Source organism: Nycticebus coucang, chromosome 4 (genome assembly GCF_027406575.1).
Source record: "Nycticebus coucang isolate mNycCou1 chromosome 4, mNycCou1.pri, whole genome shotgun sequence".
NCBI classification, from domain to species: domain Eukaryota; kingdom Metazoa; phylum Chordata; class Mammalia; order Primates; family Lorisidae; genus Nycticebus; species Nycticebus coucang.
In genome coordinates this window covers 35,466,498-35,492,526 of record NC_069783.1, presented here as the reverse complement: position 1 = coordinate 35,492,526, position 26,029 = coordinate 35,466,498, and the positions used below count along the sequence as shown (strand labels likewise).

Here is a 26,029-nt window from a genome sequence, read left to right as displayed (position 1 = left end):
TCAAAAAAATGGAATTTAGAAAAATCAGATTTAAGCCATTGAAGGAGCATTAATATAGACTTCCACTTAATACCTAACACTAAGGTAAGTTTTAGTGTGAAAAGTTAAATATGAAAGCTCAAAGGAAAATTAGTATAAAGTGACTTAGATTATCAAAGTTCTAAATAGTGGGATAACTCATTTTCAGATCAATAAAAGGAAACACAAGGAAAAAGAACAGTTTACAGAGTTTATTCAAAATTGTATACATTTATAAAAATAAGATTAGAAAAATACGACAGCAAGTATTTTACAAGGTCAACATCTTCATTCTCTAGACAGCTCATGTGTTTGTGAGAAAAATACTGTGATCTCAATAAATTTACACGTGTGGTCAAATGACCTAAAAATGTATTTTCCAAAAAGATTAAATTGCCAAACATGTGGGAAAGTGTTCAAAATAGTAGTTTTAAAGTAAATACAGATTAGGTATTGTGTATTCAATTAGAGAAAAATGAAATTGGTATTTTCATTATAGGAGAAAATATGGCAAAATTTTATAGAGGGAGGGTTAGTATGGGGACCACACCTATGGAGCATATTGCAAGTACAAGTTGGATCTCTCAGGTGTAGAACACAAATGTCTTAATGCTGTAATTGAGTAAATGAGGTGAAAACTATGTTGATCAGTAGGATGTAAGCACTCCAATTTGTACAAATCAATACATCGAATACCATAATGGCATAAATGTATTTATGATCTATGTGCAAATGACTTAATAAATAAATAAAATAAAATATGAAATGAAAAAAATAATTTTTATAGAAATAGAGGAGTGTATCATTTCTCGGCATTTTGGCTAAGATCAAGTGTAGAAATAGACGAGAGTGATTTGAAGCTTATAGTTTTAAAATTGGATCAAATTCTAATAAGGGTAATATAAAACACGTACACTAAAAATATTTCCCGAGAAAATATCTCTGAATTCAAACCAACAGATCATTTATAGTTGAGCTTTGTTTAAAACTTGGATATGACTTTTTGAATTTCATCTAATGTTATTACACATCCCAAGAGTGGGGTAGGGTGGAGTTTCTTTTGTTGTTGTTAGCATAAGCCAAAATTTACCTTCATTTTTCTAAAATTTGAAACCCTTCTGACATTTATTATATGTTGAGGTTGGTGCTATCTTATCCTTCTTTCTATTCTCAGAAATGGCTTACAGTAGACTTTTGGTAAAAGACACATTCTGCCTGCTCCTACTATTGCAAACATGATACTGCAAACACCTGTGGTGATAATTACTTTTCACTGATGAAATAGTTTATTGTTGTCGGAGCTGAAAAGAGAAAGAAATGAGCAGATGATCACCAGTATCCTTTTCCATCTTGTTCCATGTATGAGTGCCTTAGTTGTGTCCTAGCTGATCCACTAGTTTAAATGGTTGGATATGGTATTTAATTTGTAGTGCTCTTTTTCCATGGGATTGTACAAAAGACCATGTTTTTCTAGAATGTGCTGAAATTCTCAGAGTCATTCACTTCTTGAGGACATTAGTGAACTTCTTCCTTATTTCACATAAGAATATAGATTAAGACTTTGGACTGTTTTATTAGCAAATATTACAATCTTAGTATCTAATTTTGATCCATAAGATCAAATTAAACCAGTAGTTCTCAACTAGAAAGATTTTGACCTCTAGACATTGGCAGTGTCTAGACACAGTTTTGTTTGTCAAAACTGGGGACGAGCAATGCTACTGGCTTCTAATAGATAGAGGACAGAGATGCTGCTATAAGAGGTCCCCACAATAAAACATTGTATGGCCCAAAATGTTAATAATGCTGACAGTGAAAGAACCTGAATTAAACTGATCAGAAATAGAATTTATGAAGTTTGGAGGAATCTAAAATTTATCTCTGTTAATAATATTGTAGGGTCTTAGAAAATTAGGGAATGTGAGTATCTCCTAGATTAAAATCTTATGAATGTGAATTATAACTTGAGACCTTTTAAATAGGATTTCTATTAATAGTTTGGCTGGGAGTTGTTTATTTTAAGAATAGAACATACTTTCCATTAGGAATATGGATATAGTTAAACAATAAGTGTAAATTTTTAACGTGTGTATGTCTTAGAGTCCTATATTTTCATATTGTAAGGCAAAATAAACAAAAATAAGATCTTTGCCTTCTAGAGGCTTATAAACTGAAGGGAATGTGTTTTTACTGATAAAACCGAAAGGATTAGTGTGACTGGCAATCAGGAGAACCCAGAAGGCAGACAAATCTGAGCAGCAGGTAGAACTGGGATTAGTGCCAAGCAAATATTTGCTGATAGATCATAGCTGGGAGTCCACTTACAAGAGTCAGGCAACAAGTGAGCAAATCAATACTGAGGGAATAGTCCAGAAGCCTTGCCCAGCTTGCAGTGATTATTTATGCATGAGTTACCAATATTAAAGTTATATTAGCTTTGTTATTGAGGTATGTTAAAAAAAAAAAAGGAATAATCTAAGAAAGAGATAGTTATATTATCCTAGAGCAGAGTTTTTGAATTGGGGAGACAGACGTGGCATGTAGATTTTTATTCCACCACTTTTCTTGTTTTTTGATGATAGGTCCTTTTCAAGTCATTTAACTTCTAATCATCAATTTTCTCATCTGGGAAGCTAGAACCATAATATCTACCTCCATAAGAAAATAATGGTGACTAAATGTAAGCATTTAATATAAAAGTCTAGTGCATTATTAGTGCTCAAAAATAGTAACACCGATTGTTTTAAAATCTCTTTAAATCTGGAAGGATCATTGGTCCTAAAGAGGACTTAAATTTTAGTAAATACCAAAGCATGTACTATAAGAGGTAGTAGCCAGGTAACATGCTTACGTTAATTTGCTTTTGCCTTCCAATTTTAGTGTTTAGCATACAACAATCTATAGAAAGAAAAATAGGGATGAAGTGTTTATCTTATTAAAAAGCTGGGATCACCTGTGTTAGGAGCTTTGAAGAAATTAAATAAAATAGCCTGTATCAAGTGTTTTGTACAATTTCTACACACCACCTTCTTGCTTTCATATTGTCCAGAGGCTTAGAAGATGCCACTGTAATGCTTCTGCTACTGTGTTAATTTGTTGAATGAACATAGTCAATGTAATTGGAGGGAGAAAGGAAATTGGCAGGTAGCAATTCATTTTAAGTTACAATTCTATTTACTGAAATTGAAATTATTCTGACTAAAACCAAATGTCTGCTTTTAGCTGATTTAGAACATTGGGTTTTAGTTTTGACCATTTACATGACACTAGACCTGCAGACAGTGTGCGTACATAGTTTAACTTAGGAGTGATGTTGGTGTAGTCTTCAATGGAATTATATCGTCTCTGTAGATGTGAATTGGGTGTAATTTTCAGGTTCTGACGAAGTGAAAGCAAAACCCCAGCTGTATCTTTTGTTTTCTGGAAACTAATTGTCATTCTGTGTTGTTTTCTCTGCCCCATTCTTTCTATTACAGCTGTGTTGCAGTGACATAGTGGCATCCTACTTTATTCTACCCCTACGTTTTTTGTCTAGGCAAAACAGTGTTAGGCAGCTGTTACTAACAGGAGGCTCTGTCTAACTAGAAGAAGAAATATATAGAGAGATATAGATATAGATACAGATTTTTTTAATTCTGCTAGATATTTATCTTACGACCTTGGCTAAAATAAAAGGTCCCAAAAAATTTTAAAGATAATCAGAACTAATAACATGGGCGGTGCCTGTGGCTCAAGGAGTAGGGCGCCGGTCCCAATGCCAGAGGTGGCGGGTTCAAACCTAGCCCTGGCCAAAATCCAAAAAAAAAAAACAAAAAAAGAACTAATAACAAATAAGAAAAAAAAAAGATTTCTCTAGTTAGTATCAGAAAGGCAGGTGTTACATAAAGCAGCTCTTCTGGTATGTCACATCCAGAAGATTCTAGGGTTAATAATGAAAGCTAAGAATAAATTCAAGTTCACATTGAATAATTTTCTCAGTGACTCATCTAGACTATAATGCTTTATGTCTATATATAGAGACAGTCATTGAGATTCTTTAATTATATATTTTCTTTAAAAATTATGTTAATATTAGCTTTGTTTCTAGAAAATTTATTAGTGCTAAATTACTTGCCCAGTAGTTAACACATTTTTCATATACTAGGTGCTCAGAGATTTGAAAGGAACATGAAAAGAGAACATTCTTGCCTTTGTGAAACTTTATTTTACTGTGATCTGATTTATATTTTCAATGACTTATGCTTAAGATTTACTTGGCATCAAATTTTAAAATTACTGGTATCAGCATCTTAAATTAAGTATGTATCAGAAGACCTGTGGCTGCACAATCTGTAGAAAGCAAATCCAGAAAAGCTTGGGGGACGGGGTTGAAAAGAGGCCAAATGAAAGGCCTGTTTTACTTCTACCCCACTAGTTTTTTTGCTGTTTCTTTCATTTCCTTTTCTTTTAATAAAAGCCTGAGGTATGCTAGGGAAGGAAATATGAACAGATCTAGTTTTCAGGAGGTTGCCATCTTCCTTCCACATTTACCAGTCTTTGCTCTTGACTCCTTTGTTCTCTCAAGTACAGTTCTGAACTTCAGCACTGTTGACATTTTTGGACTGGATAATTCTTTATTGTGGGGGCTGTCCTGTGCCTTCTACAATGTTCTATGTAATAGACACCAACAGCTCAAGTTGTGAAAGCCAAGTGTCTGAAGACATAGGTTCTAGGAGCAAGATAATTTAAATCAAGAACCATTGCTCTTGAGGAATAAACTAAATAATAGCCTGTAACAATTAGTAATATGTTACCACCTTTGTTGCTCTTGTGATCTTGTGCCCTCTCACACATGGCCCTTTTCCCCCCATGAGACTAGAATGTTTAAAAGACATACACCATTTCATTGAGCAAGAATTATATTTTAGGCAGAAAAATAGAAAACAGCAGTAGTACAACAGTTTCTGCCCCCCCTTCTTTTTCCCTTTGTTGATGAGTATTGCTGAGTCATAAATGGGTTTCCATTAGTTTGCCCAAATATTTTCTCTTTTCAGATTACACAACTGAAAGAAAAAATATTCTCTTCCCTTGTTCTTTATTCTATTGAAGTTTGCCTTAGAACAAAAAAACATTATTTTAAAAGCTTTTCTGTACGTTTCACTAGCAACAGATCATTTTGAGAAATTCAATATATGTGCTTTGAAATGTGAAGTATTTCTGGTTATGTTTTTTAATATGTAGTTCAGGACTTATTGAAGATCTCCCACATAGTGAAAATCTTTCTGAGTAATAATTCTATTTGTAGTTTTGAAGATAGTCCATTAAAAACAGGCAAAAAACATGAGTATCAAATTTACAGAAAAGGCAATATAGGTATCTCTTAAGCATATGAAAAAATGTTCAACTTCTTAGAAATGCAAAATAAAACTTCACAAAATACCATTTTTCACCTAAAATCAAGTTTTATAATACTCTATAAAACAAAATGTAGAGAAAACAAGTACATACCCTTAACATATTAGTTGTGAGCCAGGTGCAGTGGCTCACACCTGTAATCCTAGCATTTGGGGAGTCCAGGACAGGAGGATCTATTGAACTCAGGAGTTAGAGACCAGCCTGAGCAAGAGCGAGACCTGGTCTCTAATAAAAAAGATAGAAAAATTAGCTGCATGGTGGCAGGCACCTATACTTCCCGCTCTCTGGAAGGAGGCTGAAGCAGGAGAATTGCTTGAGCCCAGAAGTTTGAGATTGCTATGAGCTAGGCTGACACCACACTTGAGCCTGGCCAGCAAAGTAAGACTCTCACGGGGCAGGGGTATATATAACTTGTAAACGTATAAAATGCTATAGTCTCAATGAAGAGCAATTTGGCAGGTTCTAAAAATTTCAAATATGCATGTTTTTTGACCGAGTGAATCTCTTAGAAAGTTATCCCATACTTACATTCAAAAAGTAGGAAAAGACATTTATGTACAATTAATCATTGGATGTTGTTTTTATTGACAAAGGATTGGAACCAATAATAACTAAGTACTTACATCCTTTCAGCACTTATCATTTGGCACTCAAAATGTAGGAGTTCTAAGCTTCTTTTGTTTTTATTTTTCTTGGTACATAATAGTTATACATATTCATGGTGTACATGTGATGTTTTGATATAAGCATAAGATGTGTAATGATCAAATCAGGGTAATTGAGATGTCTGTCACCTTAAACATTTACCATTTCTTTTGGTGAGGAACATTCTAATTCTATTCTTCTAGTTATTTTGAAAACCACAGTAAATCATTAACTGTGGCTGCCCCATTGTGCTACTGAACACTAGTTCTGTTACTTCTAATTGTATTTTTGTTCACATTAATCAACCCCTTTTTAAACCCTCTGTCCCACTCTTCCCAGCCTCTGGTAACCATTATTCTACTCTATCTCCATGAGGTTAATTTTTTTTAGGTCCCACATATGAGTGAGAATATGCAATATTTGTCTTCCTATTCCAGGTTTATTTAACATAAGGGTCCTCTAGTTCTATCCATGTCACTGCAAATGACAGGACAGGGTTTCTTTTCTTTTTTATGGCTGAATAATATCCTATACTACATTTTCTTTATATATTCATCCATTGATGGACATTTAGATTTATTTCATTTCTTAGCTAGTGTGAATTTTTCTGCAGTAAACATGAGAATGCAGATAACTCTGTAGTATACTGATGTGTGTGTGTGTGTATCTCCATCCAGCATTGGGATTGCTGGATCATATGGTCGTTTATTTTAGTTTTTTTTTTTGTTTGTTTTTGGGAAACCTCCATTCTGCTTTTCATAGTGGCTCTACTGATTTACATTCCTGCTAGTAGTGTATTAGTATCCCCTTTTTCTACATCTTCGGAAGCATTTCTTGGCGTTTTATCTTTTTAATAAAAGCCATTTTAACTGGAGTGAGATGATATCTGTGGTTTTGATTTGCATTTCTTTGATGATTAGTAATGTTGAGTATTTTTTCATGTATTATTGGTCATTTGTATGTATTCTTTTGAGAAGCGTCTGTTCAAATCATTTGTCCCTTTTTTAGTCAGTTGTGTTTTTTGCTATTGAGTTATTTTAGCTCTTTATATAGTCCAGGTATTAGTCCTACACCAGTTGAATAGTTTAAAGATATTTTCTCTTATTTTGTAGGTTATCTTTTCACTTTGTTAATTATTTCCTTTTCTGTGCAAAAGCATTTTAACTTGATGTGATTCCATTTGTCCCTTTTTACTTTGATTGCCTGTGCTTTGGAAATTTTATTCAAGAAACCCAGATCAATGTCCTAAAGTGTTTCCCCACTGTTTTCTCCTAGTGTAATCATGATTAAGTGAGATTCATCCCAGGAATGCAAAGATGGCTCAAAATAAGTAAATCAATATGCATGATACATCACATCAGTAGGATAGAGGTCAAAAACTATATGATCATTTCAATAGATGACAAAAAAGCATTCAGTAAAATTCAACATCCTTTCATGATAAAAATTCAACAAACTGGTTATAGAGGTAACATAGCACAATAAAGGTCATACACAGCAAACCCATAGCTACCCTGTTTCCCCGAAAATAAGACATCCTCTGAAAATAAGATCTACTTACAGGAAAGATAAGACGTCCCCTGAAAATAAGACCTAGCGCATCTTTGGAAGCACACCTTAAGATAAGACACTGTCTTATTTTTGGGGAAACAGGGTAGTATCATAGTGGGGAAAAACTGAAAGTCTTTCCTCTAAGAACTGAAACAAGACAAGAGTGCCTACTTTCACAACTTTTATTCAACATAGTACTGGAAGTAATAGAGCAATTATACAAGAGAGAAATAAAGGACATCAGAATTGGAAAGGAAGCAGTCAAATTATTATTCTTGTAGAGGATATGATCTTATATTTAGAAAAACCTGAAGACTCCACCAAAAAACTACTAGAACTGAGAAATGAATTCAATAGAATTGTAGAATACAAAATCAACATACAAAAATCAGTAGCATTTCTCTATGCTGACAGCAAACAATCTGAAATAGAAACTAAGAAAATAATCTCATAATAGCTACAAATAAAATACCTAGGAATAAACTAAAGAAGTGAAAGATCTCTACCATGAAACCTATAAAAGATGAAGGAAATTAGAGAGGACACTAAGCTCTGTACATATATTAACATCTGTAATTCTTCTGATAATTTTGTAAAGTGGACACTATTTTACAGATGGGGAGACTGAGGTTAAAGTAACTTAAGAATATACAATTTGGGCGGCGCCTGTGGCTCAGTCGGTAAGGCGCCGGCCCCATATACCGAGGGTGGCAGGTTCAAACCCGGCCCCAGCCAAACTGCAACCAAAAAATAGCCGGGCGTTGTGGCGGGTGCCTGTAGTCCCAGCTACTCGGGAGGCTGAGGCAAGAGAATTGCTTAAGCCCAGGAGTTGGAGGTTGCTGTGAGCTGTGTGAGGCCACGGCACTCTACCGAGGGCCATAAAGTGAGACTCTGTCTCTACAAAAAAAAAAAAAAAAAGAATATATAATTTGTGAAATCATGATTTGAACTCTTAGCTTTAGTTTTAATTCTCACCCTATATAGAAAACTATGCAGCTATAAGAAAAAGAAAAACTTTCTTTGTATGTGAAATGATCTCTAAAACATATTATGGGCTGGGCCGGGATTGGGGCTAATGCCTGTGATCCCATTTTGGGAGGCCAAGGTAGGAGAATTATTTGAGGCCGGAAGTTCAAGATCAGCCTGGGCAACATAGTGAGATCCTGTCTGTACAATTTTTATTTCTTTTTATTGTTGGGGATTCATTGAGGGTATAATAAGCCAGGTTACACTGATTGCATTTGTTAGATAAAGTCCCTCTTAGGATCATGTCTTGCCCCCAGAAGGTGTGGCACACACCAAGACCCCACCCTCTCTCTCCTTCCCTCTCTCTGCTCTTCTTTCCCCCATGCCCACTTCCTTCTTTCTCTCTCTGCTCTCCCCTTCCCCACCCACTGTGTCATTAATTGTCATTGTCATTAATTGTCCTCATATCAAAATTGAGTACATAGGATTTATGCTTCTCCATTCTTGTGATGCTTTACTAACAATAATGTGTTCCACTTCCATCCAGGTTAATACAAATGCTGTAAAATCTCCATTATTTTTCATGGCTGAATAGTATTCCATGGTGTACATATACTGTTTCCCCAAAAATAAGACAGTGTCTTATCTTAAGGTGTGTTCCCAAAGATGCGCTAGGTCTTATTTTCAGGGGACGTCTTATCTTTCCTGTAAGTAGGTCTTATTTTTGGAGGATGTCTTATTTTCGGGGAGACGGGGTACCACAGCTTGTTAATCCATTCCTGGGTTGGTGGGCATTTAGGCTGTTTCCACATTTTGGCAATTGTAAATTGAGCTGCAATAAACAGTCTAGTGCAAGTGTCCTTATGATAAAAGGATTTTTTTTCCTTCTGGGTAGATGCCCAGTAATGGGATTGCCAGATCAAATGGGAGGTTTAGCTTGAGTTCTTTGAGGGTTCTCCATACTTCCTTCCAGAAAGGTTGTACTAGTTTGCAGTCCCACCAGCAGTGTAAAAGTGTTCCCTTCTCTCCACATCCACGCCAGCATCTGCAGTTTTGAGATTTTGTGATGTGGGCCATTCTCATTGGGGTTAGATGATATCTCAGGGTGGTTTTGATTTGCATTCTCTATTAGGGATGATGAGCATTTTTTCATATGTTTGATAGCCATTTGTCTGTCTTCTTTAGAGAAGATTTTATTCATGTCGCCTGCCTGTTGATATATGGGATTGTTGGCTTTTTTCATGTGGATCGATTTGAGTTCTCTATAGATGCTAGTTATCAAGCTTTTGTCTGATTCAAAATATGCAAATATCCTTTCCCATTGTGTAGGTTGTCTGTTTACTTTGGTTATTGTCTCCTTACCTGTTCAGAAGCTTTTAAATTTAATTAAATCTCTCCTCAGCCCACTTAAAAGGCACTTTAAACTGCTAACCTTGGCTAAGCAGAAGCTTTCCCAGGAAAGCACTTGTCGCTGGGATCACTCCTGAAGTGGCTGCCCACTTATCCAGTGTGCCAAAACTGGTCTCACTCTATGCCCCTGAGGACCAAGGCTGTAAGGCATGTTAGCCCCCTGCCTTTAGGCTGCTCAGTCACTAGATTACTCACCCAAGGTCTCCAGCTGGATCCTTGCTCTACGACCCTGAGGGCAGAGCTTGCCTGGGCAGTTCTCCCACATTGGCTCCTGGTAGCCCACAGCCAAACACTATTAGCTCCGTCCATCAGGCTCAGCAGCTCAGTCTGGGGCCCTAGACAATGCTTAAAGTCCTCCGCACTCTTGCCCACGTTCCCCCAAGGTAGTTCAACTGAGTGCCAAGTCCAAAAAAAACAAAACAGCTCACAGGTAAGGTCTTTCCAGTTTGCAATCTCCCTGCTGCTGTACTTACATCTGCTGGTGGGATTCTGTCTGTACAGTTTTTAAAAACATTAGCCAGGCATAGTGATGGACACTTGTCCCAGCTGCTTGGTAGGCTGAAGCAGGAAGATCACTTGAGTCCAAGACTCTGAGGCTTCAGTGAACTTTGATCATACCACTGTACTCCTCCTGGCTTGGCAAATGAGTGAGACCTTTTAAATAAAAATTTAAAAATAAAGAAACAAAATGCTGGCTAGCTGTGGTGGCTCACACATATAATCCCAGCAATTTGGGAGGGAGGCCAAGGTGGGAGGACAGCTTGAGACAAGGAGTTCAAGACCAGCCTGGGTGACAGAGTAAGACCCTGTCTCTTTAAAAGCAGTAAATATGAATATATTTATATGTATGTTTGTGTATATATACAGGGTGGCCAGGAAGTTCACATATATATTAGCAAGTTCATTGAAGAAAAACATTAGATTCCAATAATGAGGCATCCTACAAAATACCCCGTCAGTACTTAGTTCAAGTACGGGTTTGTTGTATATACAAGCAAGGTGCAAAACAGTGTTGCTAGTGCGCCACCTTTTGTGTAAAATGTGGGAAAGATATATCTGTGTTTACTTGATTATATATAAAATATTTTCAGAAGGATTCTGAGAAAACTTGAAACACTGTTGTTTACAGGGTGGTTAACTGGGCAGTTTGTGCTTTTACTCATTTTACCTTTTGAAGTTTGAACCATATGAATAAATCATCTAATCAAAAGTAAATAAAATTATATTTTAAAAGAACATATATCCCAAAGTATAAAATAAATATCCATGAATCCATACTGATATATATATATAAGTGAATAAATAAGTGGGGGGAAATAGATAAATCTCCTATTTAGAAGAATTTCAAAGAAATGTATATGGATACTCAGACTTTAATAAAAGGGTATATAATTCTCCATTCTTTAGGTGGAGTCTGCTCATAGTGCCTTACTTACAAAGAATATAGTATGGAAAGGGGGAAAAAACAAGTAGCTTTGCAGTGACGAAACTTGGCAAATGCCAAATCAGCCATTATCAACAGTGATGTCATGATACCACACCCTTGTTATGTGATGAGAATGGCATTTTACCTTTGTGGTCTGCCTCTCCAAACTCCATTACCCTAGTCTGATCCTGAGGAAAACATTAGATGAGATTCCAGTAATGAGGCATCCTACAAAATACCCAATCAGTACTTAGAACAGCTAAGATCATTAAAACTCAGGAAAGTCTGAAAAACTGTCACAGTCAAAAAGAGCCTAAGGGTACTCAACAACTTAAGGTAATGTAGTATGTGGTAACTGGGATGTTTGAACAGAGAAAGGATATTAGGTAAAAAAAAAACTAATCTGATAATGTGTTGCTATGTGGTCATTAATTCTAATAAATGTACCATACTAATATAAAATGTTAATAATAGAGGAAAGTGGGTATGAGGTAGTATATAGGAACTCTGTACTATCGTCTAACTTTTCTTTCTATACATTTAAAACTAGTTTAAAAATACTTTTTAAAAAAGAGTATATATAATACATTGTAAATAAAAAGTAAATGTAAAATGTAGTGTCCATGTTTTACTTCCCAGAGCTTAACCATAAACCTCCCTAGAGCTTAACCAAAAGCCTGAGCATCTTTTTTTGTTTGTTTGTTTTGTTTTTGATACAGAGTCTCAATCTGATGCCCTAGGTAGAGTGCCCTTGCATCATAGCCCATAGCAGCCTCAGGACTCTTGGCTCAGCAGCTTTTTAAGCTCCACAGGTGGTTCTGATGTGTGGCTGCAGTTGAGATGTTGTTTTAGGTATACATTCCTACTTAAAACCCTAATTTCTGAATGTTTCAAAATCTAATATAGTAAATCCCTATTCATTGACAAGTTGTTTTTTGTTTATTTTGTGTAATTATTTAGACCTTTTAAGATGTATGTTCATGGTTTATTTCTCTTTTTAATAGGTGTTTAAAATACCCTTGCCTCAAGACTTCTACCGTTTTTAAAGCTTGACCACAGTGTTTGCCTGATGTTCAATGGCAGTATTTAATCTTCTTTTGCTTTCTTCTTCTTTTTTTTGAGACAGTCTCAAGTTGTCACCCTGGGTAGAGTCATGTGGCTTCACAACTCACAGTAACCTCAAACTCTTGTGCTTAAGCAATTCTCTTGCCTTAGCCTCCCAAGTAGCTGGGACTATAGGCGCCTGCCACAACGCCTAACTATTTTTTTGTTGTTGCAGTTGTCATTGTTGTTTTAGCTGGGTTCGAACCCACCAGTCTGAGTATATGTGCCTGGCGCCCTACCTACTGAGCTACCGGTGCCGCCATTCTTTGGCTTTTTTCAAGCCACATTTTTTGATGTTTTGTTTAATATAATTTCTGGCTATCCTACCAAACATACATACAAATCACAATTATGAATAGCAGAAATCTGTTTTTCACAGATTTCATAGGCTAGTTATTAGTTTTTCCATAGGAACTCTGTAACTTGTCATTCATACAGATGAGTATAATATGAAAACATTTGCTAGCCTAGAAAATGACTTTATTGTTTATCCTCACTAACAGCTTTCCATCATCTGATAAACAAATGTCTATTTTAAATAGTTTTAACACTCCCTATAATTTCTTTACTTGCTTATTTATATTGACATTATTATTATTATTATTTTGAGACAGTCTTACTAAGTCGTCCTCGGTAGAGTGCTGTGGCATCACAGCTGACAACACCTTCAAACTCTTGGGCCTAAGTGATTCTCTTGCCTCAGCCTCCCAAGTAGCTTGGACTACAGGCACCCACCACAATGCCCGGCTATTTTTTGTTTGCAGTTTGGCCAGAGCTGGGTTCAAACCCGCCTATATTGACATTATTAATACTGTTTATTAAGAAGATTATTTTATATTTTTTTCTCCAAGCTAAAAATTTATTATCTTAATATTGTCTTCCTTCTGTCATTATTGTGTTATTCATTCTTTGTTGCCTTTGTTTAGGACTTCTGCTTTGATCAAAACAGTATTAATGATCTGTATGATTTACCAAAAATAGTTTCTGGAGAAAAGTTCTCCTTGTATGTTTTTTCCATTTACTTATTTTATAATATAGACTTTGATGCCTCTTTCCTACCTAACCAATAGCTTCATCCTTTCTTCAGGAGCTTGCTCTGGTCTCTTCTTGTTCCAGTTCCTTGCATTAAGTTTTTGAAATACAGATTTGATCATGTTACTGCCTTGCTCTGGGACCCTGTATCTCTCTCAGATATAGAAGAACAATATAAATGCCTAGTATTTATGGATTGAGTGCTGAGAGGTTGTTGTTTTTTTTTTTTTTTTTTTTTTTTGCAGTTTTTGGCTGGGGCCGGATTTGAACCCACCACCTCCAGTATATAGGGTCGACACTCTACTCCTTTGAGCCACAGGCACAGCCCGAGTGCTGAGAGTTTTTAAAAGACAATTTATTTTTTTATTTTTTATTTTTTTTATTTTATTTATTATTATTTTTTTTTTTGTGGTTTTTGGCCGGGGCTAGCTTTGAACCCGCCACCTCCGGCATATGGGACCGGCGCCCTATTCCTTGAGCCACAGGCGCCGCCCGAGTGCTGAGAGTTTTTATAGCCATTGAGTAATTTAATTTTGGCAAAAACCCTATAAAGCTAACTTCCTATTATTATCCTCATTTTATAAGCAAGAAATTGATACAGAGAGGTTAAGCAACTCATCTAAGGTGCTATAGTTAGCAGGTAGCAAAGCTTGAGATGCCAGCTCAGTTGACTCCAGGTTTCTGTGTGGGGCCCTATGTGCGTTTTTGCCTTTTTTCTACCAACACTCCCCAAACTCATTCTTCAGTCACAAGGCTCCAGTTACCCTCTTCCATTTACCTTGTAATTTCTTAATGATGACACTGACACTTTCATGTTCAGCCTATAGAAACCCTGCTTCTCTGTTATAGTTCTGCTCTTATATGGTCCTGGATCCCTGTACACCACCTTCCCAGTTACAGTGTTCTGTTCCCTCTTATTTTGTTTATATTTCATTTTTATCACTTGCTTTGTTCTACATACTGTATAATACTTGTGTTTATTTCCATCTTCCTAGTAAGTTGTAAGCTCCTGGAAGGTAAAGGCTATTTTATCTTTATAAACTGTAGAACCAATATCCTACACTTAAAAGACATGCAAGAAATATGACTTATTAAAATCAATTGTATTCATACAAATATTTTGTTAGACTTCTTATTTTTATGGGGGTGGAATGTAGAGTCCTTTTTTGATTAGCTGGTAGCCCAGGTGGCAATTGAGTGCTCATAATGTGACTACAATGATTAAGGAACTGAAGTTTTAACTTTATACAATTTTAATTACTTTAATTAACTGCATAGGGCAGTAGCAAACCATATATTTAGACAGTCAAGTTCTAGAGAATGGGAAAACCAACTTATCTTTCAGGATAAGAATAGAGTAGCAGTAAATTCAAGATTATATTCTCCTTCAGTAACTGAATATAGAAATCCTATATTTCTAAGAGATGTGTTTTAAGGTAATCGATGATTTTTTATTTGTAAGTTTGTTTTTTCTTTTTTCTTTTGAGACAGAGTCTCACTATGTCACCCTGGGTAGAGTGCTGTGGCGTCACAGCTCACAGCAATGTCAAACTCTTGGGCTTAAGCAATTCTCTTGTCTCAGCCTCCCAAGTAGCTGGGACTACGGCTGCCTGCCACAATGCCCAGCTATTTTTCTGTTGTAATCGTCATTGCTGTTTGGCAGGCCAGGGTTGGGTTCAAACCTGCCAGCTCTGGTGTATGTGGCTGGTGCCCTAGCTGCTAAGCTATAGGTACCGAGTCTGTTTCTTCTTTTATTGAACTTTAAAATTAACCAGGATGCTTGAGTATGTGGTTCACCTTTTGGATATTATTTGAGTTAGATTTAATAGTATTAAACCAAAACATTATGTTTAAAATTTTTCATAAAATTGAGACATTTACTGATAAAAATAGAAAGTTCTGGGTCTACTGATACAAGACTTACTTTCTTGCAGTTTCCAGAGTGTGGATTCTTTGGCATGTATGATAAAATTCTTCTCTTTCGCCATGACATGAACTCAGAAAATATTTTGCAGCTAATCACCTCAGCAGATGAAATACATGAGGGAGACCTAGTAGAAGTTGTTCTTTCGGGTAAGTAAATAGCTTCTTTTCTTTTTCTTAGACTTTTTTTTTTCAGAGAGCCTCATTTTATGTACTAAATGTGTTCACTTATACTGTTAACTTCTTTCATCTATAGTAATAGGTGCCATATAATATTTACTTTCAGGAAGGTTATATCACAGATAAAAGAAAATAAACTGAGAATTATTTGAATGTCACTATAAGCTAAGGGAATTATCATTTGAACTGAAAGGAATATACTTTTATCTGAGTCAAGAAAAACAATTGTACTGAAATTTGGTTCCCTTTTCCTCATTTCTGTAAAAAGCATAAAAGAAGAGAATTGGGGTTCAGAAAAGAGGGTTAGGAAAGAAAGAAAAGTAATGAAGATGATAGAAGAGGAAACTACAATGTTACTGTGGCTTAAAAAAGTGCTCCTTTTTGTTCTCAGTGGGTTTTTTCCTACCTCTCTTCTTTTTCCACCCTCACCCATTCTTGTCATACTTTGTTCCTTAGTTCCCACTATTTCTGATGTCATCTAATAGCCTTGTGAACAGGATTGTTAAAGAGGAGTGAAAAGGAAGAAGGAATGCCATAATAATATACACGTATGTCTGTGACACTTCTTGTTTGAGAAGAAAGAAAGCAAATTGGCCAGCCAGAGTCCAAAGTCCTGCTAACACATTTCCTTTTCCCAAACTCACCTTTCAGCATGTTCTTGAGATCTTTGCTGACCATCACCTTTTCTTATGAGTCCCCACTCCTCTCATCTTACATTTCTGATCCTCCCATTCATCTAGTTCCCCACACTTGATCATTCATCTGTACCCACAACCCCAACCATCAGTGTACTTCCCTATCCTTGTCTTACTCTTTACTCCTGAGGAGCTTCACTCCCTGTCTTTCCTGGAAATCATGCTCAAGTCCATTTCTTCTTTACTGTCCAACTTTTTTTTCCCTTTCTGTCCACACATTGGAAGAATAAAGAGTTGTCTTAGGCCACATGGTAAGTACGCAAACACTAAGGAAAGCTAATTAGAGAAAAAAAAGAGATCCTTGAATACTTTTCATGATATCTGACACCACAAATAACAAAAACAGTCCTCACAGAGTCAGCACATGACCCCCTGAAGGTTGGACACATCTGCTAGTAGACCTGTCATTAGACCCAGGGACATCTACTAACGACTTCTGTAGGTTGAGGCAAGGGAAAGATCCTTGCATCTACTGCTCTGTTGCTCCCTGAGAGGAGGGGAGTCTCTTTCTCTAAATCATTGGGACTATGGAGCACATACAGGGAGTATATGCTGGGATCCTAAGTTAGGACTCATGGTCTTTTTTCATGGGAAACATTGTAAATTAACGTTAAGTTCCACACTATTTTTTATTTTAGTGTATGTCTCAGTGTATTTTAAGTTAAACAGTTTTTAGTTGGCTAAAATAGACCTATTTGTAATTTTATAATTATAAGAAAATGCTTTTGAGGTTCCAAATACCTAACCTAGAGACCTATTTTTGGAGTTCAAAATTATTTGAAGCTGATAAACTTCCTAGAGTTTCAAAAATCATTGTATTAAATGCTTAAAGTAATTTATTTTGATGCTCAGATGAAATTTGCAGAGGAAAAATGGCCTATCACATAAATGAACTGGTGAACATTCCTAATCTCATTGCAATTACAAGTTTAAGGTTTATTTTAATACTTTTCTGTTTTGAAAGCTTTGGCCACAGTAGAAGACTTCCAGATTCGTCCACATACCCTCTATGTACATTCTTACAAAGCTCCTACTTTTTGCGATTATTGTGGTGAGATGCTCTGGGGATTGGTACGTCAGGGACTAAAATGTGAAGGTATGTGTTCTAAAATGTTAGCGGTCATTTAAAATAGGATTTCACATTTGCATTCTTGCATTATTGCTGAGAATACAAGGTTATTAGTTGGTGACTAGGGAGTAACCAGTATTTAGAATTGGAGAGATTAGGAGTCTGGTCTTAGCTCTGCCACCTACTCATTAATATTTTGGAGCAATTTACTACGTCTCTCTGAGGATCAGTTTCTTTATAAAATATGCTTTACCCCATGGGTTTTGTGAAGAGTAAATGGTTAAATAAGGTAATATGGGCAGAATATTTTGCACAATGTACTGACTCAATAAATATCAATGTTGTTTTTAACTCTTTGTTTTTATTTCAGAGTATTATAGGGGTATAGATGTTTTGGGTACATGAATTGCTTTTTTAAATTTTCCTTACAAAAAAATGGCCAACATTGTTTTGAATTACAGGTGCTGGTGGTAGGGCACAAATGTGCATTACTGATTAAGAAAACAGTCTTCTAAGGTGGAGTGCCAATGAACTTTTTCTGTGAAATACCAGAGAGTAAATATTTTAGGTTTTGCTGGGTGTGTGGTCTCTGCTGTCTCTTAAGGCTTCTGTTACCATCCCAGGTGGTAGCTTTAGGGACCACACTTCAAGAACCACTGCTCTGGCTACTGAACCTTTCTAAGTAGACTGTTCTACCCATTTCCTATTCTTCTTCAGTTTTTTAGCTTCCACTTAGCCTAGTGGTTCTCAACCTTCCTAATGCCGGCAACCCTTTAATACAGTTCCTGTGGTTGAGAACCACTGATTTAGCCTGTCATCTTAGGTAGATATTGCTAACAGAAAAAATAAATTAATAAAAGAAGCACCAATTTTTATGTATCACACTTAAATAGTAAAGGTATTTTTAGTCTTTTCTTTTTTAATCTTTTAAAATATATTTAGGCTGTGGATTAAATTACCATAAACGATGTGCCTTCAAGATTCCAAATAATTGTAGTGGAGTAAGAAAGAGACGTCTGTCAAATGTGTCTTTACCAGGACCCGGTCTCTCAGTTCCAAGACCCCTACAACCGGAATATGTAGCCCTTCCCAGTGAAGAGGTATGTATTATAAGGTTATAGAAGGACTAGTTATTCCTTCTGTTTTTATAGTGTGTATGAGATTCTAGACCATAATTGATAATACTAACTAAAGAATAGTAATGTTCCTATGCTTAAGAAATAAAATGTATAATGGAGGCAGGGCTTACCAATGGTAATGAATTGCATTTTGTACACCTTGGGATTGCATTACCAGTCAGTCCCCTCATTATAAATTTCCCACTAATGTGTGATTTGCACTTACCAATCTAAGTACAAACATATGACTTACATATAGTTTGCACTTACAAATGGGGGCTATTAAAAATAATAGGTAAATGTACTTACGAACTAAGGTTGTTACAGTAAGTCTTTGAATTACGAACATTCGACTGATATATGGCTTGCATTCACAAACAGAGCTTATTACAGGTAATAGGTAAGTGTACTTGTTTGGACTTACATACAATTTCAACTTAAGAACAAACCTACAGAATCTTCCTCATTCATAACTTGGGGATTGCCTGTATTTATCACTTAGATCACTGTATTGGCCTCCTAACCAGTATCCCTGGTCCTGGTCTCTGTACTTCATCTTATACACAGCAGCCAGATCAAGTTTTCTGCTATAATGCTCTGAGGATATCACTCCCTATTAGGAAAGCTTTATATTTCCTACGTTTCTTATAATCTGTACTATTTAGCATTTGCCGATGACACCCTTGCTTCTCCTTCCTTTGCTATTGTGGTTCATAATACATAGATTTTCCTGACCTGGCTCAAAGCTACCCTTTCTGATTTTCTCCTTGGTAGCAGTTATTTTACTTTCTGAATGCCATTTCACTTTTTTAACCTTCCTAATTGTGTATATAACATTCTACTTAATATCTGTGTTTGTATACCAGGTTGTCCTCAAGGAGTCTATGGTCTGTTTAGAGAAGACAATACTTACGTCTTTATGTGCCCCATCATGTCCAGTGCCACACTTGGTACTTGGTAGATACTTAGGAAGAGTAACTCCAGTGATCCTCACAATATACATCTGTGTGCAGATGAGACAATTGAGACACAGAATGGTTAAATGACTTGTCTTAAATCACAGAGCAAATTAGTAAGAGATATTAGAATGAAATCCAAAAGTTACTATTTGTGTATCAGTGATTTTTTTTTTCCTCAAAATATATTATACTTCTGAAGGGTAAAAGTGGTAGGTCAGGAAAGAAAGTAATAACTCCCTTGTATATTTCATAGTACTTGAAATAACTTCTATCCATAGATTGTAATCTTGTCATTTAGTTATTTCTATAACCTCTTTGTTCTTCTGTAAATTAATGATAAAATCAAGGCCTTGGGCTGTCATCTTGGCACCCTAGTCACAAGATTTTGCTAAACTGAGATATCAGATTAAAAGCCTCTGAAATCTTTTTACAGAAGTCCAGTATTTATATATTGCTTAGCCTTAGTGTGAGATTTTTGAAGTAGCAAAAGAATGCTATGGCTTTAAGAGACTGAGAATGAGAGGGCATTATAAACCTGTGGAAAAACTTGGGAAAAGATTGGCAGGAGAAAAGTTAGTGTATTTTACACACTGAACTGCACAGAGAACTTACCTGGGAGTGAGAACTATGGGATAGAGGTGTGTTGTTGTTTCAAGGGCCCCCCAAATGATGCTGGTGTGCCAGCTACATCCAGTTGAATATTACTAGTTACAAAACAGGAAAAGGACAGAGCAGGGGGATAAGGTACTATATTTTAATTCATGAGTTTATATTTTATCCTAGAGATGAAAAATCCTTAGGGAAGTATAAGAAGTAGAATGACGTGTCTGAATTGGTTAGATCATTCAGGGTATTTCACAACAAAAAGAACTTGTAGAGTGGAACCATAGATCTTCTCAAGAAGGTTTCCTTTTGTCAGTCCAGGCATACAACTTCAAAAAGGAGGTAGAGTAAAAGAGCTTGTAGAGCAAAATCAGAGGGAAGGGAGAATGGGAAGAGAGGACCGTCAAGGAATTGTGGAGGAGATAGCAGTTACACACTGAGAGCCACTGATGCTCTCGTGTTGCGTGTAAGAAGGTAGTTTCTGTTATAATGTCAGAAGTTAGTCTGAAGGAAATCAAGTAAAGATAAGGAAGAACAGAAGATAGACTTAAAATAGGACCAGAATTAAGTGCTGGCTGTTGGAAGATGAGACAGATAAACGTTCCTTTCAGTACACTTGGGAAATTTTCTGAGGAGCAGAGTACAGAATCAAGTTAGAAAGAAAATGTTGGGTCTAAGTGTAAGTTTAAAGCGGAGATACTTCACTGAGTAATACTGCAGAGCCAACTAACTGTACATAATTGAAGAACTGACCTTATTAAAAATGCTTTTTTATGGGCGGCGCCTTTGGCTCAGTGAGTAGGGTGCCAGCCCCATATACCGAGGGCGGCAGGTTCAAACCCAGCCCCGGTTGAACTGCAACCAAAAAATAGCCGGGCGTTGTGGCGGGCGCCTGTAGTCCTAGCTGCTCAGGAGGCTGGGGCAGGAGAATCGCGGAAGCCCAAGAGCTAGAGATTGCTGTGAGTCCTGTGACATCATGGCACTCTACCGAAGGCAGTAAAGTGAGACTCTGTCTCTACAAAAAAAAATGCTTTTTTATATCTATCCTAGAGATGAAAAATCCTTAGGGAAGTATAAGAAGTAGAATGACATGTCTGAATTGGTTAGATCATTATTATAGGTAATTGAGAATTGACAATATTGTTAACATGGTTTGCAATTACTTTGGCAAATGTTAGCTTAAAATTAAGTTGTGGAAATAATTTTTACTTTTAGAAAATTTCTTAACTACATATTAATAAAGAAATTGAACAGTTTAAACTTAGCACTAATTTGTATATAGGGGACATTCCAACAAGGAGAGAAAAAACTTTTACTTAGTTCTAGTTATCACAGTCTCTGTGGTCCCACTTTAACCAAATACTCTAAGTAATTCTATGAACATCCTCTTCCCCCTGAATTCTGATTAAGTCTTTCCTGTCATCCTCATCCAATAAGTGGCGAACCACTGTTACTAAAGGGATTGTGTTAAACCCATGGATATTGAGATGGGAGAAAGGTTAAGGATCACTGGACTGTCGTGTGGAAGACCTGAGTGTCAATCTCGATTCTCATACTACCACTTGGTAGTATTAGTCCCTTTGAGCCTGTTTTTTTTTTTATAGTTAAAATAAGGGTAATAACACAAATAATTTCTTGTACACTACTTGACAAAGTGGGTAGCTGCTACAGCCTTACTTTTCTGAGTAGTTCCTGGCACACAGGCTCTGTACCATGTCGCTAATAACCTGATCCCAACAGGACCTGAGCAAAAGGCAGTCACTAACTGGCTGTTGGCATAGGAAGGTGTCTGCTATGAAATCTCTTCCTTCCAGGCGTAGTCTGTAGATTTAATGATGACTGGCTAAATTGGTCTTACTCTATCTGGTATTTTGAACTTGAGACAAACCAAAAGAAGACGTAGGAGCAAAAGCAGCACATTGTTGAGTCACCACAAGAAGAGGGAGCCAGGGATATGCAATGGCCTGAAACATCTGTTTCTAGTTCCCACCAGGTGCTTTTTCTTTGCAGAATCAGTGATGTTCTTTTTGCTGAAGGTGGTTCATACATGGCAGTATGGAACACAGAGTGTGGTTTGGGTTTTCATACTCTTTTGTTTTTTTTTTTTCTTTTCCTGAATAAAACTTCCATAATTCATTTTAGAAAATTTTGGCTACATGTAAGTAAGAAACTATCAATCTAAGGTTCCTTTTGTGTCAATGCTCTCCCCCATTTGTTTTGTCCGTTTCTTTTCTTCTACTTCCATTATTTTCCTCCTTTCCTTTCTTCTTCTTTATACTTATACTGTCTCCTGGTTTCTTCTAACTTTTTTCCCTCAATTGAACACCCCGATGTAGAATGATACAATTTCTCTGAGTTACAAACCTTACTACTTATAGAAAATAATAAAAAAGATCTCAGGACCTCAATTCTGACAGTGAAGATGCAAGCAGGCTCAACAAAGATTTTATTTTTGAGTGGGAGGGCAACAGAGTTTCACTCTGTCAGTCACCCTGGGTAAAGGTCCATGGGATCACCATAGCCTATAGCAATCTCAAACTCCTGGACTCAAGTGATCCTCTTGCCTCAGTTTTTCTATTTTTAGTAGAGATGGGGTCTCACTCTTGCTCAGGCTGGTCTCCTGAGCTCAAGCAATCCACCCACCTCAGCCTCCCAGTGTACTGGGGTTACAGGCATGAGCCACTATGCCCACCTTCAACAAAATTTATTAGAGCATCGTAGTAGTTAAGTATTTGGATTTTGTACTTGAGAACTTGGAGTATGTTTTATTCATTTTTTTTTTTGTCCTCTGTTAACAGCGTAAGGCCTATCATATGAATGTTGTTGAATTCATGGAATGAGCCATATTAAACTGGGCTGCAATTTAGTTGATTATTCCCTATATAGAAAGAGCCATAATTACAAAAATCCACTTATTCCTCAGGTTACCAAAAGATTTTTAACTGATGCTTTCTGTAATTTTGGTTTTTGTTCAAGTGGGGGGAAAACTCAAACAAATGGAAAATATTTAAAATATGGGAACTTCTTAAAACCTAGTTACTGGGACTAAAGTTGATTTAATTAGTTTTGGATCTGCCATTTATTTCATCATTATCAATTAGACTTAAAATTTTATTCATTAACAGAAATTCAAAAAACTAAGTTTTTAAAACATGTTCAGTAACACAATGTGAGCAGCAATAACATTGCTTTTTATTTTGTGATTTTATTTTTTCCATGATTATTTCCTTGCATGATGTTTTTGAAGGGATCTGAACACCTGTTGTAAATTCATTTTAAAGGTTTTGGTTTTTATTTGTAAAATGATGACTGTACCTGACAATATTTAATCAGTAAGTATGCACACAAGAATGAACATATTTTAGGGTTTTTAAGCATAAATATGAGCAAAAATAATCTGCATTTTTCTCATTCAGAGTTTGGTTAATTAAGCTTTGCACAGGAACCTGCTGAGATTTACATCTTCAGATATTTGGCTTCTGTGGTCCAATAAATGATTTTTGTGGTTTGGCTTTGCTCCCAATGTTTTATTTTTAATTTTTTGCTTACAGAAATTACTTATATTTCAGTCACATGTTCACCAAGAGCCAAGTAAGAGAATTCCTTCTTGGAGTGGTCGCCCAATCTGGATGGAAAAGATGGTAATGTGCAGAGTAAAAGTTCCACACACATTTGCTGTTCACTCTTATACTCGTCCCACAATATGTCAGTACTGCAAGCGGTTACTGAAAGGCCTCTTTCGCCAAGGAATGCAGTGTAAAGGTAGGACTCGGTGTTTTCCTTCAATAAAATTGTCTGTTTTTGTTAGCAAATATAGGTTTTAAAGGCATACATTTTGGAAGTATTTGTTAAAGAAATCATTCTCATATTTGTTAAATTAAAAAAGAAAGGAAAACAATATGGGGACTATCGAGAAAGTATCCAGCCATAAATGTCTTTCTTTTTCATATTACGTGGCTAGATACTCTCCAAACAGCCCGTGTGTGTGTGCACGCTAACAACAACTACTACTGTCTACAATGTGTGTGTATATTATGTGCCAGTTACTATGCTTAAAAAAAAACTTTACATACTCAATTTCCAAAGCAGCTATATGTGAAATATGCTGTTGCATTAGTAATAGGAAACACTTTTCTATTTTGTAGGCAAGAAAGATTGGGTAACTTAAAATCACATAGCTAAGAAACAGAAATACTAGAATTAGGATCAGTGACTTATGACTTCTTAACCTGCACAATGCAGAACAGCTAGAAAGCAGCGAAGCTGATATTTGAGCTTATGTCTTTTTGATTTCATTGCCAGACATTACCCCAAATAGAAATCATGCTTTCTTCTTTTCATTAAATATTCTATACACATAAATATAAGAGTTTAGTGTGGTTTTTTTGTTTTTAATGGTATAACTAGGGGAATTGTGTAAAAATTGGCATTCCAGGGAATAATCACACTGAAATAGGATATATATAAGTTACTAAAATTATATTAGGGACCATCCTTACTTGGATGCAAACCTAGCACATTATGGTAGTATTCCCAAGATACCTTTTTGTTTTTTTTTGTTTTTTTTTTTTTGAGACAGAGCCTCAAGCTGTCCCCCTGGGTAGAGTGCTGTGGCATCACAACTAACAGCAATCTGCAACTCCTGGGCTCAAGCGATTCTCCTGCCTCTGCCTCCCAAGTAGCTGGGACTACAGGCGCCCTCTACAACGCACATCTATTTTTTGGTTGCAGCCGTCATTGTTGTTTGGTGGGCCCGGGCTGGATTCGAACCCGCCAGCTCAGGTGTATGTGACTGGCACTTTAGCCGCTTGCCATAGGCGCCAAACCCCAAGACACCTCTTAATGAACCAGGTTTTTTGTTGTTGTTGTTGTTGTTGTTTTTTATGAACCAAGTTTTTTAATAGAATAATGGAATAATTTGTTTATATAATGCTTTTATGCTTTTAAGATTTTCTTTTTGTTTCACATCTTCTCAACAATGTCATACAATAGAGTGAAAACTAAAATAGACAACTGAAATATGGGATAAGTAGCCTAACTATAATCTTATGTACTTTTCATATACTTATGTAGCAATTCTTAGTACCATACTTTTTAATATAATACAATTATTTGTAGAATTGAATTAAGTGATCTAAATAAAACATTAAGGTTGAGGCTTTTATAACAGTAAATTCTTACTTGCAACATAGGGTAAGATAATTGTATATAAATTTAACTTAAATATATAAGAAAGCTTTTCTTGGCAATATATAATAGCATATGAGACCATTTATTGTGAGATATTTAATAACCGTTAGGAAAGCATATTTAGATGTTGGGATTTTATTTCAATAGCTTGCTTTGAATATGATTTAATACATAAATCAATACTTTTAAAATATCAACACAAAAGTATATTGGCAAGCAGCCACTGAGAAATGTTTTGGGAAAGAACATTAGTAACAGATGTACAAATTGTAGTCAACAGATAATCTTAGTAAAGGTAGTTAATAGTTCCACCCTGCTAAATAGAACAGAAACATTTTTAAAACCTAATGCAGAAAAGTACAATATTTTGTAGAGGGACTAAAGTGAATGTGTAGGTTAATGAATTTTTAAATAAAGCTTGTCAATTCTGCCACTGGCTTATTTAACTTCTTAAGGTTTTAGAAGAGTAATGTTTTGTTACTTGCTAATTCAGAAAATGGCAGGTTTTATTTCTATATAGCAAGGGTATTTCAGTTATCAATTAAAAAATAATCATAATTTATTTCAGTGAAATCTGTATTTTTATAGTATGAATTAAGATACTTAAAATAGGGCGGCGCCTGTGGCTCAGTCGGTAAGGCGCCGGCCCCATATGCCGAGGGTGGCGGGTTCACACTGGCCCCGGCCAAACTGTAAAACCAAAAAATAGCCAGGCGTGGTCCCAGCTACTTGGGAGGCTGAGGCAG

The 26,029-nt window shown here is 36.1% G+C and overlaps 1 protein-coding gene across 3 annotated transcripts in view; it reads left to right on the top strand.

Moving 5' to 3' along the window:
* The window catches only part of PRKD3 (protein kinase D3), an 82,551-nt gene that overhangs the window by 19,217 nt on the left and 37,305 nt on the right, over window positions 1–26,029 (top strand). For 2 of the 3 annotated variants that reach the window (XM_053589800.1, XM_053589802.1), the window contains exons 3-6: window positions 15,481–15,619; window positions 17,309–17,440; window positions 18,356–18,513; window positions 23,645–23,855. In XM_053589800.1, the coding sequence (XP_053445775.1) occupies window positions 15,481–15,619; window positions 17,309–17,440; window positions 18,356–18,513; window positions 23,645–23,855 (640 nt within the window). The remainder of the gene's footprint in view (window positions 1–15,480; window positions 15,620–17,308; window positions 17,441–18,355; window positions 18,514–23,644; window positions 23,856–26,029) is intronic. The other variant, XM_053589801.1, reaches the window with a different exon arrangement.